This window comes from Triturus cristatus, chromosome 4_1 (assembly GCF_964204655.1).
Source record: "Triturus cristatus chromosome 4_1, aTriCri1.1, whole genome shotgun sequence".
In the NCBI taxonomy this organism is placed as follows: domain Eukaryota; kingdom Metazoa; phylum Chordata; class Amphibia; order Caudata; family Salamandridae; genus Triturus; species Triturus cristatus.
In genome coordinates, this window is record NC_140585.1 from 1,041,450,436 (window position 1) to 1,041,472,321 (window position 21,886).

Sequence of the window (21,886 nt, forward strand, 5' to 3'; positions counted from 1 at the left end):
GTAGAAATAAATACAATATTCCGTTCTTCTTTTCTGTTTCTTTAATCTGTATCACAGCATCCCAGTACTACGGTCGACTCTTCACCACCCAGATCCACCTCCACATGTCTTTTGAATCACAATTATTAATGAAGTTCAAACACAACTAGAACATAAAAAAAACATGCAAACTAAATTACAGAAATTAACATGAATTACAATGCCAATGTAAAAATCACATCATAGAATAGTAAAAATGCACTGTTGGATAAAGGTTGATTCACTTTACAAATATTGCCATAACTCCATGTAAACCCATCAAAAAGAATAACCACATTACGTTTCACTTTCTTTACCCTCTGTGGTCTAGTAAATTTACTCTCCCCTTTGCACACGATCCTTTCCTTACTACCACCCAATCGCCCTCCTTTAACCATTGTATCTTTACTCTTTTGGTTCGATCATAGTACATTTTAGCTTTGTCTTGGAAATCTGAAACTCTATTTTTGATGATTTTGCGATCCACACACACCTCATGGGAATCACACAACCACACTAGACATTATTTCCTCCCAGGTTCTCTCCCTTTCAGTGAAACAAAAGGAGACACTCCAATTACAGAATATGGTGTTATTCTGTGTGCCCAGATCATTTTTCTCAGTTCCTTCCTCCATGGAAGTTGATTACACAATGAAAGTTGAATACACTACATCACCATACTATTGACCCTTTCAACTAATCCATTGGCGTGTGGTGCTTTGCATGCGTGGGTTCGAATCCCATCCTCGTTCCCATGTAGAAATAAATACAATATTCCGTTCTTTTCTCTTTCTTTAATCTGTATCACAGCATCTCAGCACAACGGTTGACTCTTCACCACCGAGATCAACCTCGTTCTGCTCCCAGAATCCATCCCCCCATCCCAAGTTCTATACAATAAACTCTACACATACATAAAAAGCCAGCTTCCTACAAGAGGGAGTTGGAAGACGTACCTTATACAGCCTGTCTCTACTACACATAGTCATACTTTAAGTTCTTTATTTCTGCAAAGTAAGTGGAAGCACTTACTAAGCTAAGTTTTGGAGTGACATTTCTTCTTTAACATTTAAGACTGAGAACAATACAAGCTGTGTACTACTGTATATTTGTTAATTAATATAAAAGTTCACTTTATTCATTTATGCATTTAATTAATTGTTCTTCCGTACGTCAATCTGAAACATCACTCTTTTCAAATGTTTATTTCTCTGAAGGATTACAAATATTTATATCTTGTTAATATAGGGTACTGTAAAACCTTTACAACTGATGTAAACCGAACAGAGGGTCAGCGTGGGAAGGACATTCTTTTTCTAAATATTGGTGAGTTCATTTTGTTTATAACCTTTATTTATCTTTGGGAGCAATCCACCCAGTATTTACACACAACTTAAAGTTGCATATTACATATTAGTGCAGTGCTTTGCGAGTCCGTGAAACACAGCATTGAAAACATCCGATTTTAGATAACAGGTGCATACTTAAACATAAAACTGTGCACCCTTTGTTATTTAAGGTCAAGAATGTAAACGCTCTTGTATTGTGTATGCAAAAAACCGAACAGCTAAGAGGTCACATGTACCCAACCTCAGTGTGTGAAGGAAAGGAGCATGCAGCTACCAAAGTAATTTGTACGCAATACCGAGGATATCTCATATGCTCAGAGATTTAGCAATGCACCTCTCTATTTATCATTTTTTTAAATCATTTTTTATAAAATATGATTAGTATAATACCAATTACAATTGGTGACAAAGTCTAAGATATGAAGTTATTTTTAGGTTAACGAAAAATTTCAGAAATTGAAGGCTTCTTATTCTTCAGTCCCTCCTTTGCAACAACCACCTTTCTACAGATTAATTGTATCCGTAATTTGATAAGAACTAAAGTGGGAGAGGAACAAAGACAAATCATAGTTCGCATGTTTGTCACAGAAGAAAGTCTGAATTGAAATGTTCAATTAATAGAATGTCCATTCAAAAAGTTCAAGAGAAGCATCTTTGACAGGCCTTTATGTGCAGAAATTTCATATACAAAACGACATTCTTCATTTGCACTAATCCAGCCAACGCGTTTTGTTCCATAGTAGAATCTTTACATAACAAATGTATAACATTAATCATACTTTGCTCCTATGATCAAATCAATTTTGAAAAGTTTTTGGCCAAAGACATGGCATGCCACAGCATCACACCATATGTCGACCATCAAAGTATTAGTGCATGTTGTAGCAATTTTTTTAAAATTATTATTATAAAGTGCTACACTCATCCCCACAGGGATATCAGGATGCTAGATCACTTCTAAACCCTGTTGCCAGTTCACAGACATAAGGAAAATGACCATGTCTTTAACCTCTTCCAAAACCTGGCATGATCTGAGATCAAACAAAGATCAGCTGGTAACAAGTTCTAATGAGTGGCTTCCAGATGAGTGAAAGAACGACCACCCATTCTGTATTTATTTTTATTTTTTATGAACGTTTGGCCTTGACCAGTGCTAATTTGATCGAGGCCAAGCTTGTGCAGGCCTATAGAAATCCACTCTGCAGGTGTAAAATGGTTGGTCCAGTATGGTACTGTGCTTTATGGACAGCATAACCGCTTAAATTGAGCTCTCACGGACTGGCAGCCAATGAAGAGTATTTAATCAAAGTGATGCCGAGCTGTTTTGGGGGATATTACAGATTAGTCTAGCTGCAGCATTTTGGATGGACTGTAGATGAGTGAATAAGAAATCTGCCATTCTCAGATATAGGGCATTGCCATAATCTAGCCCACACGTGATCAATCCCTGGATTACTGTCCTTCACCATTCCACTGAAATCGAGCAAAAGAGCTTACATTAAAGTCTGTGTAGACCAAAGCATTTGCCACAGGTCGCATTGACCTGATCCTGCACGGAGAGGGAATCATCTATCTGCAATCCAAGATTCTTTGTTACTCTCCTTGTTTCAGGTGCGATGCCCAGCGATATCTGCCGCCACGAAGCGTCCCGGATTCTACGGGCACCTCCAATATGTAGGATCTATGCTATTTCCTCATTAAGCTTCAGACAATGTGCTTTTTTTCAAGTGGCTACCTTGTGTCTTTACCCTATAGAAATAATACGCTGAGTATTGTCTGCATAGGAGCAGATCTCGAAGCTCCAAGCTCTGACGATAATAGCCAGGGAGTAGACATAGACAATAAATAGTGTAAGGCCAAGCGAGGAACCATGCAGAATGCCACAGTTGGATACATGGGAGTGGATCTGAAAGTGGGCATCTGAACTGACTGAGTTATTGTATTTAAAAAGGAACCAAACCATTGTAACGCTTTTGCATACAACCCGGTCTCATGTAATCTCTTTATCAACAGACCATGAGAGGCCGTGTCAAAGGCCATGGTCGGATCCTTTACCTGATCCACTTCCCATCTAATGCTGAACAGTACAGCCAGTAAGGTAGACTTTGTGCTGTTTCTGGCCTTAAAACTGGTTTTGTGACGCATCCAATAGATTTTCTAAGAAAGCTGTCAACTGGACATTAATCTTTCAAATACTTTGGACATATATGACAGCAGTGATATCGGATGATAATTGGGCTAAGCTGAGACATTGATCCCTGCTTTCTTCACCAGGGGTGGAATCAAAGCCTGCTTCCATGTAGCTTGGTAGTCAGCATTGGTCAGGGAAGAGTTAAAAATCTGGGTCAGATAGGGGCTTAAAATGGAGGCCAAGCAGGAATAAAATAAAATAAGGACATGAATCAAAAGGAGAGCCAGATTTTACTTCTAACATGGTCTTTTCCAACTGATCTACACTAAAACTCTCAAAATTGCCTGGATGAGCCACCACTTTTTCATGAGGACCTGAGTACCCCCATGAGAACTCTTCTAGAGGGGCTTTGATTCTTAAACTTTGAGTACATTTTTTCTATTTTGTGCTTCAAGGAATCTGGCCATCTTTTCGTAATGCATTCTTATTCTGCTTTAAATTGGTAGGGTGTGCTACTTCCTTTAAATTTTAAATAGTTCTCTGGAGGTATTTTCCTTCAATCTTTTTATAAAGTACTCTTTTTTTTTGCTTTCTTAAGTGCTTTATAGTAAATTTTCATCACCGTTTTATGTGCCAGGCGGTCTTTAGTTCACTTTGTGTGATGCCATATGTCCTCTAGCCCTTTGCATGTTCTCTTTTCTGTCCTCAATTCTGTGGAATAATGTTTCTCTGAAAGGGAGCATCTAGATGAACTACTTAACTTCCAAGGAGCGAGCCGTCCAGAGCCCTAGTCATTTTTCACAAACAAGTGGTCCCTATTGGGGAAGTGTAGCCTTTGACTTCCACGGCAGAGTGTTAGGATCAGGGTACAAAATCCATAAACACAATTAGCTCAAATATATATATTTATTTTGTTCAGTTTGTTCTTTGAGATATGCAGTTCAATTCCTTAGACGTAAAACAATTGTGAGGTGCTCCTAGAGAGTGATGGCACAATGAAAGGGACCCTTGGTGCGAAAAGTGCATACGTGCTATGTACAAAAACATATACATATGTGGCTAATAGGGATATTTCGAATTAGCACACGTGGAGCAACTGTTGCTATCCACCATCAATATATTTAAAACACAGTCCACATAGGTTATTTCGACCCCCTAAGTACGTATTATTCAAAACGGGGTCATCATCAGGATGAAAAATACATAGGAGACACCAATTGATGGGGGCAACTAGTCCCACAGTCAAGGGGGTATTAATCCTCAAAGTATCTGGAGTCTTTGAATCTTTCATACAAGCCCATCGGAGACGAGACTTGGACTGTTAAAGGTGAATGTGTCACAAAGGAATATAGAAAATGTTTCAAAATCGCATGTCTACAGTCATTTAATTAACAGCCTCTTTCGACAAAGGGCATTCCTCCCTAGTAATGGCTGAGTTAAAATCTTCTAAGTACATTTCTAAAAGCATACCTACTTGCTCTGGAGGACAGAAGTGACCTATAAAAGACTCTGCTTTACTCTTCTTGGGTTTGGGGAAGGATCTGTTTTTGTTTTTAAAATATCTTCTGGCAGCTTGAAAGAAGTCGATTAAGAAACAGTCCAACCAGTGTAACTGGTCGATATCATGGATCCTAATCGTATCAATATTGGAACACAGCAGATCTAGAGTATGCCCTGTCCCATGGGTAGAGCCCTTTTTCCATTTTTTTAAATGAAGAATTTGCATCTCATTCTCCAGGCTCTTACATGGGGAGTCCTCAGAGACTTTGAAATTCAAGTTAAAACCTCCATTACTAAAGGAAAATCATATTTTAAAACCAGAGGGGCAACCAGTCATAAAGCTTAGATGCCAAAGCTGAGAGTTTTATCTGGGCATCTGGTAGAGAATAGCACTGCGTTCCACAGTACAAAGGTATGAATCCTTTAAGATATTTGCAATACCCCCTTGTCTACCTTCTCTGCCACATTTCAAAATCTTGTAGCTGACTGGCACTGCTGCAATAACCTCCAGCAGTGCACAGCTACTAATGTTTGTTTCAGTGATAGGCTAGGTCTGGATTCGCATCATTCATAAAGTCCAAGATCTCCATGCAGTCCTAAGGAAGGGACCTTGCATTAAAGTATAAACCTTAGAAAATTTAGACTCCAAAGTTAGTGTTGGTTGCAGAATGTACAAGTTTGCCAGTCTCCTCAATAGGTCTGCCTCCCCACTTGCAGTTTTCCCAGGAAAAAAAGCCCTCTGCATACTCCAGTACCCCTGCATTTAAATACATGTAGTCTGACAAAGACTAGACCGCTTACCTCACCCACAAAGGCTGGCTGAAAACACTCTACTGCACTCCTACTGCAATGCAAGATCACCATGTGGTCACTAGAATAGTGCAGATGCAGAGTACAGTTCTTAAATATTTTTAAAAAGAGATTTCTGGTAGATGTATACCATAGGTTAATCCATAGAAAGTAACACAGTACAATCAGTCATTATTAAGTGTCAACATAGTTAATTCTTCAACTGGAATCCCTATGTAATTGTCTGTATTCACTAGGACAAATCTTCAGTGTTTGCTGGGTGTGACACACAGTAGCAGAGAGCGGACAAAACTCGAAGCCTGTTGACATAGTCTTCTTGATTTAACACTGTTAAATGCTTCTCTTGTGAGCTGACCTTTCAAATCATACCTACTCTGTGACCAACTTGGCAACTCATCTGATTTAGTTTTTTTGTGTGCCCTATTCCAATTTGGTTTTATCGAAGTTGGCTTTCATTTAATGATTATCTGTTGAGTAGTTGGGCAGTTATCTCCGGGAGTAGAGCATTATCTGTTTGTATACTAGAAATACACTGTGGAGGGTTTGTTGTAACCTATTTGTTGCCTATCTCTGTTGTGGTTCTGTGTAATTTGATGCCTTGAACTTTTCGATTTAAGCTGCTGTTTAGCTTCTTTCAAAATCTTTTTTATCGAAATTTCTGACATAGATCAAAATAATGCTTATACATAGATTAAATTACTCCACCAGAAACAAAAATAATACGTTGTTAATTGTAACTCCTCATATTGTTCTCCTATTATAAAATAAACCATTCGTCAATGAGGTAAAGAGCAGAGCGTGCAAAGTGTCTTAATTAGAGTCCTCCACATTTACATCATTATTTTAATCAAAATCAACTTCAAACTTCATTATTGTTATGTTAGGGGAATTTCTAAAGCGCACGAATCACCCTGGGGCATCTCGGCGCTGAACCTAGTGATAGTCCAGGGAGGAATAAAACGCGGGGAGGGAAATTGCCGATGATCAGAACAGAAAGGCTTTCAATTGTTTCCTAAAAATGCCGAAAGAACTACATTCACGAAGGGAAATAGGTCGTTTATTCCAATAGCGAGGGGCAAGATACGAGAAAGCCTTTCCCCCGGAACGGGAGAGACGAATTCGGGGGACCATCAGAAGTCCAAGGGAATTAGATCTGAGGTTGCGGGCCGAAGTCTGTTTGGCGAGCCTCCTTAGCAAATATTTGGGGCCTTTGCCAATTAAAGCGTTGTAAGTGAGGCAGCAGATCTTGAAGTTTGATCGCTTGCAGACCGGAAGCCAGTGGAGGTCACGCAACAGAGGGGCTGAAGGAGAGGCCGCTGGTCAATTTAGAATCATTTACGCAGCGGCATTTTGAATGACCTGCAGCTTTTTGAGCAGCGTCGTGCCTATTTCTGCCAGCAAAGCATTTCCGTAGTCGAGGCGACTGATCACCATGGCCTGGACTAGAGTTCTGCGATGCTTGATGGGAAGGTAGGGCAGAATCCTACGTAAGAGACGAAGGCTAAAGTAGCAAGAGCTGGAGATAGCTGCTATGTGTTCTTTCATGGATAGAGCCCGATCAAGTTTGATCCCCAGGTTTTTCACTGATTGTTTTGGGGCAGGGGCGACTCCCAGCTGGGAAAGCCACCAGTCGGTAGTCCAGAAAAGAGGGGCTTTCCCTATGAGCATGATTTTGGTCTTGCTTGGATTCAATTGGAGACAGTTTTCCGTCATCCGATTAGAAATGGCAAGCATGCCTGCAGAGAAACTTAGATTTTCTGATTCTGCGTCAGGGTTGATTTTGAACACGAGCTGGGTGTCGTCAGCGTATGAGATTATCTCAAACCCAAGTGACTTAGCTAATGGGTACATATACACATTAAACAGTGTTGGACTAAGGCAGGAACCCTGGGGAACACCCTTATCCAGACAAGATTTCTCTGAGCGGTAGGGCCCTAGCATGATCGTTTGTCTGTCAGAGAGAAAGTTCTGCAGCCATTTTAGGGCTAGATCTTGGATGCCGCAAGAAAGTAATCTCTCCACCAGCTTGGAATGCGAGTTGGTGTCAAATGCGGCGGAGAGATTATTTACATCCAAATCAATCTAGATTTGCTTAGATTTTTGAGATCCCATTATTTCAGAAAATATTATGTACTTGTCAAACTACTGATACTAAATAATGCTTTGAAAAATTTGGAAGTGCCAACATGTCTTCAGCTTGTGGAAGAGATGAGCATTGTAAACTTAGCACTACGAGCCGAGCTCCCTAAATAAAATGTGAAAAAATTATTTTTGCTTTTTACTGGCTAAAAAACAATGATTTAGAATTAGAAAAATAAACAAAGGAAGAAAAGGTCCTTTTAACTTAATGGAAAATGGAGAATTCTGTTTGTTTCAATTTGCATAATAAAATAACTTAATCTAAGCCATAGGTGTCTTCATGTTCTTTGGAGACCCATCAATCTTTGATACGAACTTATTATTGTACTCTAGGTTAGAGTAGTTCTTGAAATCAGTCCAAAGTTCTTACCTAGAGTGCTCTCACCTTTTCACATTAACCAGACTATTGAGCTGTCCTATTCTTTCTACAGCCTGATTCTTTATCAGAAAGAGCATTACACACCTTAGACATTAGGCGTACATTCCTGTTTTATATTGACAGGACTAAGTCTTTCGGCAAGATTAACCAGCTTTTGTTAAACCTTACGAAGGGCAACCTATTTCTAAGGCAGGCATTGCAAAATGCATTTTCAAATGTATCCACATTTGCTGTACTAAATCTGTACTCCCTACACACCCCCATACACCCTCTACACATAAAAAGGAGCCACCATGGCTTTCTTGGGTAACATCACATTAGCTGATATCTGCAAGGCAGCTATATGGTCATCATCAATGCATTCACGAAACATTACTGTGTGGGCATACTAGATTGTCAACGGGCTATGGTTGGCCAGACTATGATGAGCTTATTTCAGACATCTGCATCTTCACCATTACTTCCTAGTTGAGTATGAGCAGTAACTTCATCTATCAGAACATGCTCAGTTAAAGCTCAAGAAAAGAAAGCATGCTCACTGTAGAAACGCTAGCGTGTAGGAAACATTTCTCACTTACGTTCTGTGAAAGAGCGGAAACATTTCTCACTTACATACTGTAAAAGAGAAACAGATAGCTTCCCTTCATTACCTTACAACATGCATTTCATCATTCTACTGAGTGAAGTTTCTGCTTCTCTTGTCGTTGCCTGGCTGAGTGGTGCTTCTGCTCGTAAAGACAGTGCAAACATTCTAAAGAAAATCACACCCTTCTAGACTGATTTATAATGTGCTTTTTTAAAATCTTTATCAAGGACTGATTTTGATGCTGACTGCCAATCAGTCGGACATTAATATCCACCTGTACATACATTCAGTTTAATTTTGTCAAAAAGCTACAGTACTCTTTTGGGGACTAATATTTGTGCCCTGTTGTATTCTCCTGGCCAAGATAATTGCCTGAGCATTGCCTAATTTTTAGAATGAGACTTCTCACTTCCTAGGTTCTAAAACTCTGATAAGTGATTGTTGGTACTAATCTATTCTCTCTACGAATAAATATCCTCATTAGCTAAGTTATTCTAACCATGAACCAGTTTTTTCTATTTGGTTTATAATGGCAAATAGTTATCTTGTTGATCTCCTTTGTTTTTTCACAGGTGTTTACATTGCTGTGTATCTGCCTGATCAGTTTCTTCACCTCATCAACATGCAACATCCTCACCTCATGTGCTATCATTTCTTTTTAGCAGGTATAGTAGACTGCAGTGCATGTTAAGAGACCAATGTTTACACCTGCTTTGAAACTCAGGGCTGTTCTTACAAGATATTGGACTTAACCGTAGCTAGTAGCATGAAGTATTAGGCAACTAAAATATTTTAACTTTAGCTTACTGCTAGTAATAAATCTCGGTATTCAGATGTATTATTTTTAGGGTGAAGTACCAGCCTAATTCTACAGAGTAAACTGGCTGTTTTTGATGGTGATTACTGTGTTGATTGTGATCAGTAAAATGAGGAGCAGCTTGCATACATAATCCAATGACCTGCCTTGCAACATGTGAGACTAATCTATTTCGTTGAGCCCCACAAACCATACTCTTGACCACTGGCATCTCCCCTAAACCAGCAAAACATGTCTTGATAGATACCTGTGCAAGTGTTTTCACCTATAGTATCTTGGCAATACAACAGGTGTAGTGATATGTGAGAAGTGCAGAGGCAAATTATTGGAAACGGTGAGTCTTGAAGGCTCTAGGAATGGAAGAATGGTTTATGATATTGCAAAAAGGTAATGGCAGGCAGTTTCACAATTCTGGGCGCTAAAACTGAGATGGCTGTAACTACCACAGAAGTCTTCTTAAACCTAAAGTAAGGTACTGTATTCATTAATTCAGAGGCAGCGCGTGAGGGATTGTCGTGGGAAATACGAGGTTAGATGGCAGGAGCAGCAGTGCCATGTAGGGCTTTGTGAACTAGCCACTGGTTTTAAAATGTGATTTTCTGCTCCACTGGTAGCCGGCGAAGAGTGGGTCTCTGTCATGTGTTCAAATTTACTAAGCCCATAAACTGATCTAAAAACCAGATTCTGAAGAAGTTGTAAACTGGCCTGCATCTTTACGAGAAGCCAGAGATGCAGCATTTGCTTGGTCCAGTCTGGCTAGAATAGAGGCACCTACCACTAGGACCCTCAGATGTTGTGGACTCAAGACCAGGACCGGGCATAGTTGATTTAATCAGAGGAAGCATACAATCAATCAGTCAATCAGGGAATTGTAAGCGCACTACTCCCCCGTGAGGGTCTCAAGGCGCTGGGTGGGGGAGGTAAGGCAGCTCCGTTCAATCGAAGAGCCAGGTCTTGAGTGTGTCCTGAAGATGTTCAGGGACGGGGCATGTCTGATGTCGATCTGGAGCTCGTTCCAGGTCTTGGCCACAATGTAGGAGAAAGCTTTTCCTCCTGTTCTGGCTCTGCGGATGCACGGGGTTTCGGCGAGGGCGATGTTTGTGCATCGGAGGTTTCTTTTGGATGCATGAAGGATATTCTTTCGTTGAGGTATTGGGGTCCGGTGTTGTGGAGGCATTTGTAGGCGTGGCTGAGTATCTTGAACGTAATTATGTTCTTGATGGGGAGCCAGTGGAGGTTTCGTAGGTGTTGGCTGATGTGTTCGTATCGAGGGATGCCGAGGACAAGTCTGGCCGCGGTATTCTGTATTGTCTGGAGCTTGTGTAGTAGAGTCTTGTTGATCCCGGCGTAGAGGGTATTTCCGTAGTCCAGTCTGCTGGTTATGAGTTTGTGGGTGACTGTCTTCCTAGTGACAGGGGGGGGGACCATTTTAATGTGTTTCGTAGGATTCAGATGGTGTTGAAACAGCTGGAGGTGACGGCGTTGACCTGTCAATTCATGGAGAAGGAGGATTCGAGTACGATGCCAAGATTTCAGACGTGGTCCGCCCAGGTCAGGGGGCTGCCTAGGGCGGTGGGCCATCAGGTGTTGTTCCATGCTAACGGGGAGGTTCAGAGGACGAGGACTTCTGTTTTCTCGGAGTGAAGCTTCAGGTAGCCGTTGCTCATCCAGGATGCGACGTCCTGCATTCCTTCCTGGAAGTTGTCTGGTGGTCGGGTCCTTGGTGAGGGAGTGGATGAGCTGGGTGTCGGCATAGGATACTATGCTGAGGCCGTGCTGATGATAGCGGTGAGGGGGGGCCACGTAGCTGTTGAAGAGGGTTGGACTGAGCGATGATCCCTGGGGGTACTCCGCAGTTGATTTCCGTGGGTTTGGAGAGGAAGGGTGGCAGTCTGATACTTTGGGTTCTGCCAGTAAGGAACGAGCGGATCCAGTAGAGGGTGGTCCCTTGTATGCGGGCGTTGTGGAGTCTGGCGGCAAGTGTGTGGTGGGAGACTGTGTCGAATGCTGCTGAGAGGTCGAGTAGGATCAGGGCGTGGTGTGTTCTTGGTCGAGGAGGGTGTGGATGTCGTCTCTCGCAGCAAGTAGGACGGACTCGGTGCTATGGTTGCTGCGGAATTCAGATTGGGAGGGGTCCAGGATGGAGTTTTCCTCGATGAACCTTGTTAGTTGTGTGACGGTCTTTTCAGCTACTTTTACTGCGGAGGGGAGGCGGGAGATGGCCCGGTATTTTTTTAGGTCTGTGGGATCTGCTGAGGGCTTCTTGAGTAGGGTCTGACTTCTGCATGTTTCCAGTCGTCTGGAAAGGAGCCGGTCTTGAAGGTGGCGTTGATGGTGCATCTTAGTTCTGGCTCAATGGCGGCTCTGTGGTATATGTACGGTGGGCAGGGGTCTGTGGTTGCCCCTGAGTGGATGCTTTTCATGGTTGAGGTGGTCTCTTCAGTTGTGGCCGGGGTCCAGGTGGAGATGGTGGGCTGGCTGTCGTTGCCGGAGGAGAGGGTGGTTGCCGGGTCAGGTGTCCAGTCGTTGAAATTGTCGTAGAGGCTCTTGATTTTCAGGTGGAAGTAGGATCTAAGCTTGTCGCAGAGGTCCTGGGATGGGGTGATGTCCGTTGTTTCGCTGGGGGGACTTGGTGAATTCCTGAATGACGCTGAAGAGTTCCTTGGAGTTTCTGGAGTTGTCGAAGTTTTTGTTTTGGATGAAGGTCCTTTTGGTCGTCCTGATGCGTTGGTGGTATTCCGTCATTGCGTTCTTGTAGGTGGTGTGGTTTTCAGGCGTTTTGCTGTTCCTCCAGTTCTTCTCAAGACGTCTGCAGGTGAATCTGACTTCTTGGAGGTCAGTGCTGTACTAGGTGGCCTTCCTGGGGCGCTGTCTGCTGGAGTTGCATGGGGGTGCAAGCTTGTCTGTTGAGTTGGAGATCCATTTGTGTAGTTTCCTGGTTGCAAAATTGCCGTCAGTCGCGGTGGGGTGGTGTCGCGGTTGATGGTGTAGTTAAGCTGATCCTCAGTGACTTTGCTCTAGTTCCTTCGCTGAGGGTGCTGAGCAGGTTTGGCTGCTTGGGTGTATAGACGAGGAAGTGAACGCACTGGTGTTCCATCCATGAGAGTTGCGTGGTGTGGCTGAAGCAGATCTTGTTTTCTCCTGCGAAGATGGGGTCGAGGGTGTGTCCTGCCTTGTGGGTCGGTGTGGTGAGGAGCTGTTTCAGTCCAGTGTTGGCGAGGTTGTCCTGGAGGGTGGTGGAGTTGGGGTCGCTGAGGTTGTCGAGGTGAAAGTTTTGGTCTCCGATGAGTATGTAGTCCATGGAGGCAATGGCGTGGGTTGCGATAAGGTCTGTGATGGTGGAAGTGAATGAGGTGTGGGGCAGGGGGGTCTGTAGGCTAGGGTGCCGTGGAGTGTGGTTCTGGGGCTGGTCTGGATCTGTATCTGAAAGTGCAGGTGTTTGACGGAGGAGAAGGCGTTGCTCGAGGTGGAGAGACAGAGGGAGCTTTTGTGTGCGATGGCGAGTCCTCCTCCTGGGTGGTTGGGGCGGTCCTTCCTCTGAATCTTGTATTCGTCAGGGATGGCGATGTCAGGGGCAGAGGAGGCGTTGGTCCAGGTTTCTGTAAAGAAGACGACGTCTGGTGAGAGGGTGTCAAGGAGGTTCTAGATCTCTACGGCGTGTCTGTGCAGGGAGTGCACGTTGAAGAGGATGCACCTCAGGGTGTCGGCGGCGAGGGCGGTGGTGAAGGTCTGGCGGCAGTGGCAGCAGGAGAATTGGCCATGGGTAGTGTTCGACGATGACAGCTGGCAGTGGTTGTTCCTTCTGGGGTTGACTGCAAGGAGGGCAGCTGAGTAAAAGCGGTGGATGGTCTGAGAACCAGGGTCCCTGGCGCTGCCGGGTCGCGGACAGGCTTGCCTTTGGCAAGTCTTTGGCACACCAGCTGCGCGTCCTCAAAACGTCCGCCATTAAATAGGGACGGGGAGGGCCACGCAGCTGGAAGGCGGGAGCGAGAATCGGCTGGTGGTAGGGGCCGCGGGGACAGCAGCGGCGGTAAGGGGTGGCGAGTAGCGAGACACCAATACTGAACAATGAAACAGAATCCAGGCACATCCTAAAACAGGCACAGTAAACCAGAATCGAGACACACAGATAGAGGCAAGGCAAAAAAAAACGGGCTATCTACAGCACAGCAGGCACAATAGAGGAACTAGGACAGATCAGGGCTCATGGGGCTCGAGCGCCTACCAGGGCGGTGTAACCTCCTACGACAGCACCGCGGAGCTGCTGGGGCAGAGAGCAGGGATTCCAGCTAGGTGGTCAAAGGTCCCGCTCGCACGTGCCTGCAGCTGCCTCCATTAAATGGGGATGGGGGAGGGCTGCGCAGCTGGGAGGCGGGAGCGGGAAGTGGCTGGGGGAGGGTCCTTGGGGGGGGCAGCAGCGGAGGGAAGGGGTGGCGAGTGGCAAGAAACCAGTTCTGGACAATGAAACCGAATCCAGGCAGATCCTAAAACGGGCACTGTAAACCAGAATGAATCCAGACACACAAATACAGGCAAGGCAAAAACGGGTGATCTACAGCAGAGCAGGCACAATCAGGAACGGGGACAGCTACCAGGGCGATGTAACCTGCTACGACAGCACCGCAGAGCTGCTGAGGCAGAGAGCAGGGATTCCGGCGAGGAGGTTAGAGACTACTGAACTCATTTGACTTTCAAGGAGAAGGTCTTTTTCAAATTGAAAGTTACTGTTTGTGACCTTGACAGTTGGGAAGTGGAAAGGCCCCGAACGGCTGGGCAAGAATCTAGCACTCCATCAATTGTCAGGCCACTGACTAAAACTTAAGTTTTGTCAGCATTTAGATTGAGCACTTCATTGATCATCCAGATATGAATAGACCGAATGTGGGACTGGAGTGTATGGATATCTTCCTAGGGGAAGTCTAGTCTGAAGTCTGAAAGTTGACTGGATGTCGGCATAGTATACACAGCCCTGCAGGTAAGATCTGATGATACTCATCACAGGTATGATGTATATATTAAATAAGATTGGAGAAAATTAATAGCCTTGTGGGACTCCACATGAGACTGGAGTAAAACTGGATCTGAAGTTATGAAGAACCACCCCGTTTGGGCTGTGTCCAATATGTATGATTTTTCAAGTGATTGGAGAGTTGCTGAGCTACATAATTCTCCCCATCTTCGATTAGCCAGGAGGAATGAAATAGGTCTGTAATTGCTTTCCTCCCTGGGATCAAGACTGTGCTTTTCCAGTAAAGTTTGATGAATCCCTTCTTCCAACAGCTCAACACAATGCCTGAAAAGGAGGTGGAATTAAGGAGTATGGATAGTGCAGGGAGTGTTGCGGGCTCAATAGCAAGCAGAACTTTTACCGGGCAAATGTAATCTGTGGACCTTGATTTAGAGTCGCAGCTGGCGTGTTTGGGTGTATTGGACAGCAAGAATTTCTTCTACCAAAGCTTCTACCTGAGAAGATGCTTGTCCCTCGCCTGTTTGTTCAGGATTATAGTGATGGCTTTTAATGACACCATATGCGAGATGTGTCTTTTCCGAAAATAAGGTGACAAGCCTGTCGCACAGTTCTTGAGTCAGGGAGCTCACCTGATATTACAACTGCATTAACACATTTTTCCAGTGACCTTAGCCAAATTGGTTCATAGTAGAGTGATGGCACATCCCCAAATCTGTACTTCATACATTTTTGTTTTAGGTGAATTAAGAAGCCTGCTTCCAAGTATTGTTGCAGCCTGCACTGGGGATGAATTACGTGGATGGGAGAAAATGTGTCTGTATGTTTTCATTACTATGAGGTCCGAGACTTTGGCGTCCATCCCCCTCCAGTGCCTCGCTACTGTATGTCAGTATTGGTAGCATTTTTTAGGGCATTACAAACATAGGGAGATGCGAAGGTCCTTTCAAAGGTCTATTTCATTTTCGAAAAGCTACCATTAGCGCCAACCCTTTAGTTTTGACTGGTGCAAGTGAAATGTCAATTTTCCTTTATTATGAACCCCTAGGTATTTATATTCCTTCACAGTTTTGACCCGAGTGCCTCGCAATACCCACTTTGATGTATTTGTTTGACTGTTGCCCACATCGATCGTCTTGGTCTTAGCCAGGTTAATTTCCATGCTATTTTCATGAATGCATAGCTGTAGGGCATCTATCAGTCGTTGAAGTCAGACTTCGGTTTTACTTATTAGAATCAGATCATCAGCATAAACGAGTCTAGAAAACTGGTAAGCATCCAGTTTTAGTGCATTAGAGTTGACTTTGTTCAATAGCGCCATCAGATCAGCTAAGTAGACATTAAATAATTTGGGTGCCAGCACACATCCCTGCTTTAGACCTGTGTGTGTAACATTCCCTTGAAAGGCATGTCCCATTTCCAACTTTAATTCTTACCCAAGTGTTGGTGCACAACTGTTGTAGCAGTAGTGGAAATTTCCAGCTGCCAAATTTTGCCCATAGCTTCTCGCACTTTGTAATCCATGAAACAGCTCTCGAAATTTGCATATTACCTGGTTTGGCCAGAGAGGGTTAAAGTTTCATAAGTTGCTGGCTTTGGTTAAATCCATTGTGGATTCCCAAGCTCCACACCTCTTAATTGTACACTGTGGTGGCAATCACCGAGGCACATAGGTCTGGAAATCCTAATGAAAGAAAGCTTTGCAAAAGTGATGTCGCTTTTCCCTCACACTGTCTTGGTATACTCTAATATATGCTAAAGACAGACATGGAAGTGGTCAAATCAATTCTGTCCACAGATTGACAAAGCCAGCAAACATGTTAATAAAACTGTTTCTGCATTCCTCAGACCATCGCATGGGGTGTATCTATAACAAAAATCTGCGTTTTGACATGCATGGAATTTATAGAAATGTAGAGTGCACTGTACAGATGAAGGCAACAGGGAGCTTCTAAGTAACATGAAACTCTGCATCCAGTCTTATGTATAGCAGCCATATACACACAACCAATGCAACAGCTCTTGTCAGAGCCACCCTAGTCCCCAAAATATTGTGAAGTTTTATCAAAAGGTTTATTATTCTTTAGTTTTTGACCATCTTTGCGACGATGTTATGATCCCCACGGATACGGCATGAAAGTGGAAAACAAAAGCAGACATTCAATGACCACCAGCATATCCAAAAATAAATTAAAAACATTCTTGTACATTGCACTGCACAGATTACTAAGCATCTTTCTAAGCATGTTTAAATTCATATTTTTGTACTAAGTTTCTTTAAAAACCATCTTTCAGACCTTTTTTCTGTTTTCGTGGATATTCGAACGGTATTCGAACGTCGCAATGTTGTTAACCGCAGCGATCATGCCTTTTTCATAAAGTCTAAAACACATATATCCACACATACTACAGTATTTCACACACTAGGTTCCTATAGGGATTAACATTACAAACACACCCTTTTTTCACACCCCAAATACTCTGTCCTCACTGCAGGGATCACCCCCAAACTTTCCATGACAACCAGTACCTACCTTGACACTTTTTGGGGAAAATTTCATGAAGATTGGTCAAATGACACCAAAGGTATAGGCAAGTCAAAAAATACTTTTCCTATAGAAACCAGGTCCTAACTATAACTACCTACTGGCAATCGGCAGTAGGTAAATGTATTTATATATATATATATAATATGCAACAACCATGATGACGCTGTACCTCCTTCTCGGTGAACAGAGACACCACGAATCCCAGGAATAAGGCAAGATGTTATTTATTTAAAAGAGATGCACAAAATCTGACGCGTTTCTGGCGGTTGCCCTTGCTCACAGATAGTCAGTGCCTAAATCGCCATTTTTTTAAATCTGCTTTGTGTGCACCACGTGGGGTAATAGACATAGACAAACTACTAAGTGCCTAAGTAGAACAGGATGGTTCAGTCTTTATTCTATTCAAAAAGCGAGTTATTATCAAAATATCAATGTAAGGATCTGATGATGCACATGACTGTCAGCAAAGCAAATGTTAAGCTGAAAAATACACTGCATAAATGCAAAGACTTTTCTAAAATGCTCGCTTAGTATGGTAAACAAATACAAAGGCCATTCATTAACACAAGACACATGTGCAAAATCGATGCTAGATAATGTGCAAGATATGCAAATAAATATGTGCAAAATAGAGCAAATTGCAATGTGTGCAAATTACTCTGTGCAAATTTTGCTATAGTAATGCAAGTACATTTCATATAATCAATTTGCCAAATATATGTCCAAATAATGCAAGCAATGAATAAAATTAGTCACATAATCTAATATAATCCTTTTTCAATCAATTGATGTGAAATATATGGCATAAATGCTCTTAAATCTTGTGTATGCCTTCGAAATATGAAATGCTATTTATGAATGTTGATCCCAACATAAAAAATATTGAATCTGAAATGACCGGACCATGTCTTAATTAACCATGTCTAAATCGTTTTAAAATACATTTGACGTGAAAAATTAAAAAAACGAAAAAAGAAGATTTTTTTTACCCAAAAAGTGTGCCACTGATATCTATTGTATCAATACTGAATTATAAGAATAGAATAAAAAAAATTAGCAATGTCACAGGGAAGCAGCTTCATATATAAATGCTACTATTGGTGTCATATCTGTAGTTTGTAAATCAATATCGTTTTATAAAAAATTATACAAATCTCTGTAGTATTCAACCCATTGGGGAACTTACTGTCCAATTCTAAAATTAATTTCGATTCCAGCTTTCTTAACATTTTGTCCCTGTCTCCACCTCTCTGTAATTTCGGAATTGCTCCGATCACGTAATAGCTGAGGCATTGTAAGTTATTATTGTGGACTGATTTAAAATACCTGGCCACAGGGTATGAACTGTCGTTATTAACGATAGCTCGAAGATGCTGGAGAATTCTGACATGCACCTGAAGCTTGGTGCTGCCAACGTATTTTAAGCCGCAGGTGCATGTCAGAACATAAACTGCATATTCAGTCTTGCAGTTGTAAGTACCCCTAATTTTAATCATGTCTGGGCTGAAAGGGGTAGCATATTGCGTGGTATTTGTTCCAAACTTGCAGGCCCTGCAGCTGGAACATTTGACAAACCCCGGCCGGGGCTGCAACCACATTAAGTCTTTACTCAATTCCGGAAAACTTTTCGTAATTTGAGTCCTCATGGAAGGTCTCTTTCTGTAGGTAATGGTGGGAACTGTAGGTAATCTGGGGGCCAAAACCCCATCAGTCAAAAGTATTGGCCAGCTTTGTGTCAAGATGGATCTGATTTTCCTTTCTTGACGATTAAAAGTAGTCACAAATCTAGGAGTACCTTCCATACAGTTAGCTTCTGAGTCTATTGCTTGTGTAAATGGGGGATTGGTATCTAGTAATACCTCTCTAGGTTTATTTTTTATTTTTGTCATAGCCTGTTTTAGAATGGTAGCTTTGTAACCTCTGGCTTTAAACCTATTTAGTGCCTGTGTAGTGCAGTATGACAAATCCTCCTCCGTGCTGCAAATACGTTTGAGTCTTAGAAGATCTCCATATGGGATGTTATTGATGACATGTCTCGGGTGAGCACTGCTGGCATGTAGAGTAGTATTCCCAGCAGTGCTTTTTCTGTGCAAAGTAGTGGCTATTTGCCCTTTATGTATGTAAATTTTTACATCTAAAAAATCTACTTGTTGTGTGTTGATATAAATTCAATTGCACTTTGTTGATCCCCTTTCCATACAATAAAAACGTCATCAATATAACGCAGCCATGTAAGAACATGATCATGATAAACAGAACTGTGTGTGTGCTTGAGGACCTGCTCCTCCCACCAGCCTACGTGAAGACACGCATAGCTGGGAGAAAAGCAGACCCCCATCGCAACACCTCTCTTTTGTAGGTACAAGTCTTTGCCGAATAAAAAATAATTATTATCAAGACACCAGGTTACTAATTCTATAAGCATTTTGTTATGACCATAACATTGTATTGGTCTTCTGCTTAGAAAATACTCCAAAGCCTTCAATCCCGTATGGTGTTCTATACTGGTGTAAAGGGATTCAATATCCAAAGTAATGAATATCAAATCCGGAGTCCAAACTAAGTTTTTAATCTTTTTCAAAAAGTCCCCAGTGTCTTTGATGTAAGTGGGCAAACCAGTAACTATGTCCTGCAAAAAATAATCAATGTATTGGGTGATATGTTCTGCAACTCCTTGCGTGGCCGTTATAATGGGCCGTCCAGGGACAGGTGATATATTTTTATGCACTTTGGGGATTAAATACAACCTCGGTAGTACAGGACTTTCAACATGTAGGAACTTGAATTCCTCAGCCGATATCATTCCTTCTCTCTTCCATCTGAAAATAATTTTTTTGATATTGTCTTTAGCTGCATTGTATTCCCTGTGTGTAGTCTTTGCATAGCAAAGGGGATCACTGAGCTGTTTGTGTGCTCCTGCAATATATTCCTCTTGAGGCTAAATGACAATATTTCCCCCCATATCAGAAGTGGTGACAATAATATGATTGGTCATTGCTCAGTCGTTTAATTAATGCTGCATATTCTTTTTCATGTTCACTTTTATATCGTCTCCTGTGTTTGATTTTGTAGTGCAATTTTTTCAGATCCTCCACAATCACCTCATGGAAGGTATCTATAGCGTCCCTTGGCATATTAGGCATGAAAGTGGACTTTGGCTTAAAAGGGGTGGTTTGTGCTTCTGTTTGTAAGATTGTGGCGACATTGAGTTCTTGTTGCGTTGATGAGGCCTCCCCAGGTTCAACCGTGTCACTTTGAAGTTGATGCATGGTGAGAAATAATCTTGCATCTGCTGCTGTTAATTCTGTGTTGGGCTGTTTGCTAGTAACTAGTTCTCGTTCTTTGAGACCTTCTTTAATGCTGAAAATGTTTTGTAGTTTCAGTTTGCGAATGTAACAAAAGACATCTACACGTGTACTTGTGTAGTCAAAATATATATATATATATATATATATTCACTGAAAAAACCATAGGTTTCAGGGGTGTTATAGTTAGCTGGACTTTTCACTTGTACAAAACCATTGAAATTACCCTGTTATAGTTAGTTCAGCTAACTATAACTCGCGCGCCCGCAATGCACTGCTGATGACGTCACATATTACATCACTCATGACATGGTCAGTGACATCACTCATGACATCACTGATGACATCTCAAATGACATCACTGATGACATCATCCAGTGAATGTGTGTTTTTCTGAAAATTAAATATGTTTTATATATGTATATCTCAAGGTCGATGGAAGAATAAATGGGTATATAAGTGTCTAAATGGATGATTTGTTTTTGAAAAATTGATTGTGTAACTGACTGATTAAGTGTATCATAGTGAATACATGGCTTAGTGAGTAATGATTAAATATGTAAATATCTGTATCAGTCTCTCACTTTGTGTATAAGTGGCTGCATGGGTTGGTGAGTAGCTACATGGGTGTCTATATAGGTTATTAGTTGGTTTTTTGAGTATCAGTCTGAGTGTCTGCATGGTTCGGTGGGGGGTATTACGTAGTGCATAGGTGCATGAATGAGTGACTCACTCTTTGTATGTGTTGAAGACAGCATGTGTGCAGGACTGTATGGGTGGATGAGTGTGTGTATGGGTGTGTTAGTGAGTGAATGACGGTCTCAATAGTGTCTTTATGAGTAACTACATATGTTTTAAACTAGTATATGTGACTATTGGTGTATATAAGTGAGTATATGTGAGAGTGAGAGATTGAAAGAGTTCCTGTATGAATAAGTATGTGTTTCTATAAGTGATTGTTTAAAAGACTAAGTATGTGTAAGTTTCCGTAGAAGTAAGTGTGGTGGTGTGTGTATAACTGTATATGCAAATAAATGTATGTTTGATTCTTTATTAGCATGAGTGACTATGTGTGTGAGTAACTCTATGGATGAGTGGCATTGTGTAACAGGATGTATAGGTGTATGAGTACATATGATGAGTGAATACATGTATGAGTGACTGTATAGGACTGTTGGTGAATGAGTGGATGTGTATGTGGATCTTAGAATTACTGAAGAGGTTGTTGTAACTGGTATTGGTATGTCCATTGTTTTGAAAAGTTTATTCTCTATTTTTGAATGTGTGTATCAAAGGTTATATTAGGGTGAGAGGAGGTCTGCCACTCTATCACAAGG

At 42.0% G+C, this 21,886-nt stretch overlaps 1 protein-coding gene across 2 annotated transcripts in view; it reads left to right on the top strand.

Moving 5' to 3' along the window:
* GSAP (gamma-secretase activating protein) overlaps positions 1 to 21,886 on the top strand; it is a 762,740-nt gene that overhangs the window by 493,709 nt on the left and 247,145 nt on the right. For both annotated transcript variants that reach the window (XM_085654015.1, XM_085654016.1), the window contains 2 exons: positions 1,267 to 1,344; positions 9,485 to 9,577. In XM_085654015.1, coding sequence (XP_085510141.1) covers positions 1,267 to 1,344; positions 9,485 to 9,577 — 171 coding nt within the window. The remainder of the gene's footprint in view (positions 1 to 1,266; positions 1,345 to 9,484; positions 9,578 to 21,886) is intronic.